General features: G+C 38.4%; 1 protein-coding gene and 1 pseudogene across 1 annotated transcript in view; one reads left to right on the top strand and one right to left on the bottom strand.

Annotated features, from left to right (window-relative positions):
* Positions 1-3438, bottom strand: part of LOC133980082 (pannexin-1-like) — a 15369-nt pseudogene extending 11931 nt beyond the window's left edge.
* A 2654-nt stretch (positions 3439-6092) lies between these two features.
* rsf1a (remodeling and spacing factor 1a) overlaps positions 6093-10000 on the top strand; it is a 28855-nt gene continuing 24947 nt past the window's right edge. The window contains 1 exon segment of the mRNA XM_062418650.1: positions 6093-6277. Within this exon segment, the coding sequence (XP_062274634.1) occupies positions 6118-6277 (160 nt within the window). The 5' untranslated portion in view covers positions 6093-6117.

The raw sequence follows: 10000 nt of genomic DNA, 5'->3' as shown, positions 1-10000 counted from the left end.
ACATCAGAAACAAACAAAGAGTCCTGACTGACTGACTGTAGATCATGATGACATCATCATGTGTGTGATGTCATCAGTGAGCATCTGTCCTGCTTCTCACATCACATCCAGATGTTTCTCCATCACTACATCTGTGTATCACTCACCCACAGAGACCTCCTGAGCGAAGGCCAGAGAGATGAGGAGCAGCGGGAGTCCGACGGCCACGCAGGTCACCATCTTATCCAGAGCCAGCTCGGTGCGGACGCTGCGGTACCGGGCCTGGTTGGGCTCCTTCAACAGGAAGTCACTGAACACGTACTCTGTGGCTACGTGTGCGATGGCCATGACGCCGCTCCGCTGTGAACCTGCAGACACACACCAGCTCCTGTCACTGTGGTTTCTGTGTGTGTGTGTGTGTGTGTGTGTGGTTGTGTGTGTCGTGTGTGTGTGTGGTTGTGTGTGTGTGTGTGTGTGTGTGTGTGTGTGTGTGTGTGTGGTTGTGTGTGTGTGTGTGTGTGTGAGGCTCAACAGCTGACTGACGCTCGCTCTGCAGCTACGGTTAGTAACACGTCTCATATGCAGAATGCAAAGCGACCAATCAGGTGACACCGTGGTGAAATCTGTCCTTTATATGCTCTGTGTGTGTGTGTGTGTGTGTGTGTGTGTGTGTGTGTGTGTGTGTGTGTGTGTGTGTGTGTGTGTGGTGTGTGTGTGTGTGTGTATGTGTCCCACGATTGTTTCCCAATAACTTCCTAATTTTCCGCTTCATGTGCGTATCATCATCCAAACATCACATGTAACATAACTGATTATAATCACTAAAGTACTGCACTGTAGTACAGTTTGAGGTACTTGTACTGCACTGTAGTACAGTTTGAGGTACTTGTACTGCACTGTAGTACAGTTTGAGGTACTTGTACTGCACTGTAGTACAGTTTGAGGTACTTGTACTGCACTGTAGTACAGTTTGAGGTACTTGTACTGCACTGTAGTACAGTTTGAGGTACTTGTACTGCACTGTAGTACAGTTTGAGGTACTTGTACTGCACTGTAGTACAGTTTGAGGTACTTGTACTGCACTGTAGTACAGTTTGAGGTACTTGTACTGCACTGTAGTACAGTTTGAGGTACTTGTACTGCACTGTAGTACAGTTTGAGGTACTTGTACTGCACTGTAGTACAGTTTGAGGTACTTGTACTTTACTGTAGTACAGTTTGAGGTACTTGTACTGCACTGTAGTACAGTTTGAGGTACTTGTACTGCACTGTAGTACAGTTTGAGGTACTTGTACTGCACTGTAGTACAGTTTGAGGTACTTGTACTGCACTGTAGTACAGTTTGAGGTACTTGTACTGCACTGTAGTACAGTTTGAGGTACTTGTACTGCACTGTAGTACAGTTTGAGGTACTTGTACTTTACTGTAGTACAGTTTGAGGTACTTGTACTTTACTGCAGTACAGTTTGAGGTACTTGTACTGCACTGTAGTACAGTTTGAGGTACTTGTACTTTACTGCAGTACAGTTTGAGGTACTTGTACTTTACTGTAGTACAGTTTGAGGTACTTGTACTTTACTGTAGTACAGTTTGAGGTACTTGTACTTTACTGTAGTATAGTTTGAGGTACTTGTACTTTACTGTAGTATAGTTTGAGGTACTTGTACTGCACTGTAGTACAGTTTGAGGTACTTGTACTGCACTGTAGTACAGTTTGAGGTACTTGTACTGCACTGTAGTACAGTTTGAGGTACTTGTACTGCACTGTAGTACAGTTTGAGGTACTTGTACTGCACTGTAGTACAGTTTGAGGTACTTGTACTGCACTGTAGTACAGTTTGAGGTACTTGTACTTTACTGTAGTACAGTTTGAGGTACTTGTACTGCACTGTAGTACAGTTTGAGGTACTTGTACTGCACTGTAGTACAGTTTGAGGTACTTGTACTGCACTGTAGTACAGTTTGAGGTACTTGTACTGCACTGTAGTACAGTTTGAGGTACTTGTACTTTACTGTAGTACAGTTTGAGGTACTTGTACTGCACTGTAGTACAGTTTGAGGTACTTGTACTTTACTGCAGTACAGTTTGAGGTACTTGTACTTTACTGTAGTACAGTTTGAGGTACTTGTACTTTACTGTAGTACAGTTTGAGGTACTTGTACTTTACTGTAGTATAGTTTGAGGTACTTGTACTTTACTGTAGTACAGTTTGAGGTACTTGTACTTTACTGTAGTACAGTTTGAGGTACTTGTACTGCACTGTAGTACAGTTTGAGGTACTTGTACTTTACTGCAGTACAGTTTGAGGTACTTGTACTTTACTGTAGTACAGTTTGAGGTACTTGTACTTTACTGTAGTACAGTTTGAGGTACTTGTACTTTACTGTAGTATAGTTTGAGGTACTTGTACTTTACTGTAGTATAGTTTGAGGTACTTGTACTGCACTGTAGTACAGTTTGAGGTACTTGTACTGCACTGTAGTACAGTTTGAGGTACTTGTACTGCACTGTAGTACAGTTTGAGGTACTTGTACTGCACTGTAGTACAGTTTGAGGTACTTGTACTTTACTGTAGTACAGTTTGAGGTACTTGTACTTTACTGCAGTACAGTTTGAGGTACTTGTACTGCACTGTAGTACAGTTTGAGGTACTTGTACTGCACTGTAGTACAGTTTGAAGTACTTGTACTTTACTGTAGTACAGTTTGAGGTACTTGTACTTTACTGTAGTACAAATTGAGGTACTTGTACTTTACTGTAGTACAAATTGAGGTACTTGTACTTTACTGTAGTACAGTTTGAGGTACTTTTACTTTACTGCAGTACAGTTTGACGTACTTTTACTTTACTGTAGTACAGTTTGAGGTACTTGTACTTGCATACTACATCACTCATAATACTGCAGTACTTTTACTGTAATACTACATCGCTCATAATAAAGTACTTTTACAGCAGGTATTAGTACATTTGTGTATAAATACTTCTTCTACAGCCTCTTTTATACTCATGTTGTGTTTCTGGAGGATTTTCTGCTTTAATTTAATTATAAAGCAGGACATTAAACAGCTCGTGACTGTTTATCACTGCAGCTTTAACACACAGCTCTGTGCTGCTGGAGCTGCTGCATGTCTCCAGCTTTCATCAGCTTTAATAACACATGCACGACTTTAAACGTGAAGTGAATCATTAAGCTTTACTTTCCTCCAGCAGCACTAACGATGAACTTTTAACCTCTTTTTTTTCTCCAGCATGCAGCATCAGAGCTGAGTTTGTTATCTTCATTCATTGGTAAAAAATAAAGTGTATAAACTGGATTGAAACTCACCGTGTTAGTAGTAAAGTGTCTAGAGAGGAGACATGGCGGAGCTGCAGCTGTGTGTCTGCATCAGAGAGAGAAAGTGAAGAGTTTCCTCAGGCTGCAGATAAAACATGAGACACACACACACACACGACCCCGACAGATGAAACAACTTTCGGATTGAAGCTTCTTCCTGTTCCACGCTGAACTCCTTCCGTCCTCCTTAAAAAACAGATGCGTTCAGGGACCGGTCGTCATGCTGGGATTTTACACCGCCGACTAGCTGCTGCTGCTGCTGCCTTCAAATGCAGCTCACGAGTTTGTAATTTGTTATAATCAGAGATGTGAAATGTAATAAGTTAGAGATTACTAGTACTAGAGCAGCAATAAGAAAAACAATAAAGAACAATAAATAATAAGTTAAAAAAACAATATGAACAATAATAGTAAAAATGTGTATTAAAATAAGCAAAGTATATTTACTGTAGTACAGTTTGAGGTACTTGTACTTTATTGTAGTACAGTTTGAGGTACTTGTACTTTACTGTATTACAGTTTGAGGTACTTGTACTTTACTGTAGTACAGTTTGAGGTACTTGTACTTTACTGTATTACAGTTTGAGGTACTTGTACTTTACTGTAGTACAGTTTGAGGTAATTCTGCTTTACTGCAGTACAGTTTAAGGTACTTGTACGTTACTGCAGTACAGTTTGAGGTACTTGTACTTTACTGCAGTACAGTTTTAGGTACTTGTATTTTACTGTAGTACAGTTTGAGGTACTTGTACTTCATTGTAGTACAGTTTGGGGTACTTGTACTTTACTGTAGTACAGTTTGAGGTACTTGTACGTTACTGTAGTACAGTTTTAGGTACTTGTATTTTACTGTAGTTCAGTTTGAGGTACTTGTATTTTACTGCAGTACAGTTTGAGGTACTTGTACTTTACTGTAGTACAGTTTGAAGTACTTGTACTTTACTGTAGTACAGTTTGAGGTACTTGTACTTCATTGTAGTACAGTTTGGGGTACTTGTACTTTACTGTAGTATTTCCATGTGATGCTACTTTCTACTCCACTACATATAATAAAATAATCGTGATCTTATTAACATTATTTACAAAAGTAATATTGGTATTATATTGTTTTGTTTTTTGTTTTTTTGGATAATCATAATTTTTTACAATGTTTATTCTACCTCTGGTGTTTCCTCATTGCAGATTCATGAAAGTTATGATCGTGTTTCCTCATTTTTTAATATTTAACATGTTACTGAATACATATGTAATAAGTTACATTACTTTGATGAAGTCATTGAAATAGTTACATTACTTATTACATTTTAAATAGAGTAACTAGTAATCTATTACATTTCCACAGTAACCCTTGTTGTATTTGGTGTACAGCTGGTCTTCTCCATCTGATTGTTATAGTTTCCCACGGGCCCTGAAGGCATCACTTCCTCCTGAGCAGCGTGACAACATGCAGCAGCGACACAAACACTGATTCATGCCTCAAATATCTCCAAAACAAACTCCACAGATGACTAACTGTGACTCTTACCAATTAAATCATGAGAAACTCAAATGAATGATGCGTTTGAGGCGTTTTTATTCCGCTCAGTCTTTAACTCTCTCTGTTTATCTCAAAGGGAAACTAACGATGGGTGGTTTTATTTATGACGCTTCTCTCTGATTTCTGTGAAACGTTTATGGAAATAAAAACCAAAACCATTTTTTGGAGTGTTGATGTTATTCTATCGCGATGGATTCTGGGCATTTCTCTCGCTGGTCCTCCCAACTTCTCCAGATGTGTCAAGCTGTTGAGAAACATCTGCAAAGAGACCGGAAAGAGAAGGGTTCCCTTCACAATAAAATGTTCAGAGACTTACACCTCAGTGATGTTGTGAAAGTATTACAGTAAAAGTACTGCAGTATTATGAGTGATGTAGTATGCAGTATTACAGTAAAATTACTGCAGTATTATGAGCGATGTAGTATGCAGTATTACAGTAAAAGTACTGCAGTATTATGAGCGATGTAGTATGCAGTATTACAGTAAAAGTACTGCAGTATTATGAGTGATGAAGTAGCCTAATTTTTTACTCTAACTTTTAATAAACCTTTTCTCTTATTCTCTATTATTTTACTCAATTATTTAAGTATTTATTTTATATTAATTTTTTTAAGCATTTTTATTTTCTCTTGGGTGCATAGGTCTCCAGTTTTGTCTTTAAATTATTATTTGTTTTATTACTTTTTAAAGTTACTATTATTACTGTTGTTATTTTTCTCTTTTTAAAAAAAATTGTCATTTTATTACCACTGTTGTTATTTTTCTTTATTTTTTTTAAATGTGTCATTTTATTATTATTATTGTTATTTTATTTTTTAAATTAGTTATTTTTCTCTTTTTTAAATTTGTCATTTAAAAAAAAACTAAACTAGACTAATTATCAGCTTGTCAATCAAATAACTGTAAAGCACTTAATCTGTATGAAAGGTGCTATATAATTAAAATGTAATTATTCATTTTTTATTAGTAGTATAATTAACCAGAATAAATCAGGTTTTTAAAAATTGGATCTATATAAAAAGCCCTAAACATGTTTATGTGTCTCATGTTTACTCTCTTCACCTGGATGATTTATTTTGGAGGAGTGTAACCGGAAGTTTTCACCCTTCTTCTCAGTGACTTGACGGCCCGGCTTTGCCTCCATTCATTCCTCCCCGCACACACACATACACACATACACACACAGTCGCATCCTCCTCCTCCTCCTCCTCCTCTTCCTCCTCTCCCCCCCCACCCCCCCTCCTAGTTTCTCTCCGCCTGGGAAAGATGGCTGCTCCGGCGGTGGTGGTGGTGAGGAGCTCCGGCCCGGCGCTGTGCCCGAGCTTCGCGGTGGTCTGCTCGTTCCTGGAGCGTTACGGAGCAGCCCTCGACCTGCCCGAGATGACTTACCCGCAGATGGAGCGCTATCTCCGGGACAAAACGGCAGGTGAGAGCCGGTGGGGGGGAGGTTGGAGGTCTGGAGGTAGAGAGAGAGAGAGAGAGAGGGGAGAGAGAGTGAGGGGGGGGGGGGGGGGGGGGAGGAGGAGGAGAAGTGGTGGAAGAGCTGCGACATTCGAAACAAGAGCAGAAGGGAGAAGAAGGCTAACTGCTACCTTCATCACCATCTTCATCCTCTTCTTCATCATCATCATCATCATGGTGGTGGTGATGAAGAGGATGAAGATGGTGTGTGTGCGTGCGTGTGTGTGTGTGTGTGGCCCGGCTGAGCAAGAGCAAGAGCATCACATTTTATAAGGGAGTTTTTTTTAAGAGGGGGGGTTTTGTTAAACGGTTACGGTTGTGACAAATAAAAGAGGCAGTTTATCTTTTTTAGAGGACAGCCATTTTGTTTTTTTTGTTTTTTGTTGAAAGTTTATTTTGAGGTAGTAAATCAGAGAGAAGCAAGAGGGCAGCTGGCTAACATGGAGCTAACTCCCAAACACACAGCACACTTCCAACCCCCCTCCCTCCTTCTCCTCTCCCCGTGTGTGTGTGTGTTTGCGGGGTTTAAGTTACAGGAAATCGGGGGGGGCTGTGTTGGAAGGCACGGTAGCTCCAGCTAGTCGTTTACATTGGCAGTTAGTAATGTTGTCATGGCTGGTTATTGATCAGTTAAAGTTGGGGAAGAAGGAGGAGGAGGCGGGGGGAAGCCATGATGCAGCACTGCCGAGTGACCACACACACACATACACACACACAGAGACGAGCCAGTTAGCTCCCTGGTGTCACAGTTTAACTGGTGACCGTGTTAACTGGTGACTTTCACTTAGGTGTTCTCCTAAAAAAAAAAAAAAAAAAAAAAAGCCTTAGTAGTTTAATCAGTGTTTAATATCTAAGTATGTAACCATGTATGTAAGTTTTAATTGTGTTGAGACGACTCATTCACCTAACGTTTCTTTTACGATGTGAGAAACTCACCAGTTAACACGGTCACCAGTTAAACCGTAACACCGTATGTGAACATACCTGTTATGGTTTAACTGGTGACCGTGTTAACTGGTGACTTTCACGTAGGTGTTTTACTGAAAAAAATGACTTTATAGTTATAAATCACTTTTCATCTGTGTTTTAATATCTAAGTATCTAACCATATCAGACTCATATCACCTCTCGTACCGCATCCTAATATGTGAGAGAGTCACCAGTTAACACGGTCACCAGTTAACACGGTCACCAGTTAAACCGTAACACCCGGACGGTTGTCAGGTGTAATTTTTCACCGGCCTTGCCTCACAGGCTGCCGGAATGTAGTGACACCAATCCCCCCTTGCTTCTGTATCTCTATGGGGTGCTCCACATAACGCCATTTTCTTCATTTTCTTCTTAATTTGAGGCGAACACACACAGAGAGATGTTCACTGAAAACACTGGATGTTCATTTTTGGCCGTTGGTAGTAGTGGCTGTCAAATATGCGCATGCGCAGTAGAGGGGACTACTAGCTGCTAGGCTAAGCTAGTGACGCTAGCTAGCATCAGGAATAAAAATCAACTTTTTAAAATCAAACGAACACAAAGTGACACAGTTATATTATTGATTACTTATCGATTGATAAAGGAGACGTGTTTTAGACTGTGTGGGTGTCGTGTTTTTGCTGCTTTTCTTCTTTTTTATGCTCGTTTGTTAGCTGTTGTTTTCTATTACCGTTATAGCAGGGGTGTCAAACATACGACCCGCGGGCAAAAACCGGCCGGCCGAGGGTCCAAACCGGCCCGCTGCATAACTCTGCAAAAGTATGAAAAATGGAAGAAAAGTAATTCCAATTTTTCTGCTTCTTCAGACGGTTTTTTTTTCTCCACCTTGGCTATGAATACAATCCTCTGAAAAAAACAATACATACATTATTAATATATATATATATAAATAAATAGTACAGCTTCTGAATGAGTGTGTCTATGTTCAGGCACTTTAAAGCTACTGTGTGTTGTTTTTAATTTTTAAATCTTAATCTTTTTAACTTGCTATCTTTTATTTTTATTGCATTATTATTTGCACGGTCAGAAGCTGGTGAGAAACAACATTTAATTTCAGCCTGTGTACTTTTAGTAAATACCATGCTAAATGACAGTAAAGAAATTACCATTACGATTAAATCATTCATGTGCTAAATGTTATCAATCAGCAGCTTCTGTGCAAAATAACATGACAAAAAACAACAGACAATATTGTTGAAATTGCACTTTTTCTTCTTAAGTAAACAGATGAGTTTATTATATAGTTATATAGATAATTTATTATAGTAAAGTTATATTATATATTATTTGTAGGTTATTATGCATTGATTGGGTTGCATGTGGCTCTTAAAAGTAGTCCGACACCCCTGATCTAATGTGTCATGAATGGATAGTAAACAGTGAAATTGCTTTTTTGTGTCACAGTAGAAGTTAAATAACAGGACTTTCCAACTCGAGATAAATGATTTAGAAACATTTCAGGTTACACATGCCATTTAAAAAATAAAAAAAAACACCTGGAATTTCCCAGTTAATTCAAGGATGCATAAATGTCTCACGTCAGCAGAGGTGGAAGAAGTATTCACATCCTTTATTTAAGTACAAGTAGAAAAACCACAATGTAAATATACTACAGTACAAGTAAGAAAGTCATGCAATTAAAACCCTACTCAACAGTTAGTTAAAGTAAAAGTTAAAATACACGTTTTATAGAAAATCAGCTGCGGTGACTGATAAATAAAATATGCTTTATAAAGTACTTTATTAATACTGAAGCATTGATGTTGCAGTAAAAGTACATATAAGTATTATGAGTGATGTAGTAAAAGTATAAAGTAGCATCACATGTAAACACTCCAGTAAAGTACAGTAACATTGAAGCCTTGTTGTTGTGTTGCATTCTCTTCTCTATTAAACGTCTCTGTTTCTGAACATACCTGTTATGGTTTAACTGGTGACCGTGTTAACTGGTGACTCTCACGTAGGTGTTCTACTGAAAAAAATGACTTTATAGTTTTAAATCACTTTTCATCTGTGTTTTTAATATCTAAGTATCTAACCATATCAGACTCATTTAACCTATCGTAACGTATCCTAATATGTGAGAGAGTCACCAGTTAACACGGTCACCAGTTAACACGGTCACCAGTTAAACCGTAACACCCGGACGGTTGTAAAATCCTACTCAAGTAAAAGTACAGAAATACTATCAGTTAGTTAAAGTAAAAGTTAAAATACACGTTTTATAGAAAATCAGCTGCAGTGACTGATAAATAAAATATGCTTTATAAAGTACTTTATTAATACTGAAGCATTGGTGTTGCAGTATAGTATAGTATAGTACATATAAGTATTATGAGTGATGTAATATGCAGTATGACAATGTGTTGTATTTATAAAGCTTGTTATATTATCCATTGTGTCAAATCTGCATCTGAAAAGTAACTAAAGCTGTTAAATAAATGTAGTGGAGTAGAAAGTACAATATTAAAAGTGAAAGTATAAAGTAGCATCACATGTAAACACTCCAGTAAAGTACAGTAACATTGAAGCCTGGTTGTTGTGTTGCATTCTCTTCTCTATTAAACGTCTCTGTTTACATTTACACAACTATTCACTGCAGATAGATCAGAAACATGAAGGAACTTTTATCTGATGGGCAACATGTGAATGGAAACACCAGTGAAAGCATTTCCTGAAAGTCTAAGTTCCCTTTTAT

This window comes from Scomber scombrus, chromosome 5 (genome assembly GCF_963691925.1).
Source record: "Scomber scombrus chromosome 5, fScoSco1.1, whole genome shotgun sequence".
NCBI classification, from domain to species: Eukaryota; Metazoa; Chordata; class Actinopteri; order Scombriformes; family Scombridae; genus Scomber; species Scomber scombrus.
This window is presented reverse-complemented; position numbering and strand designations above follow the sequence as displayed.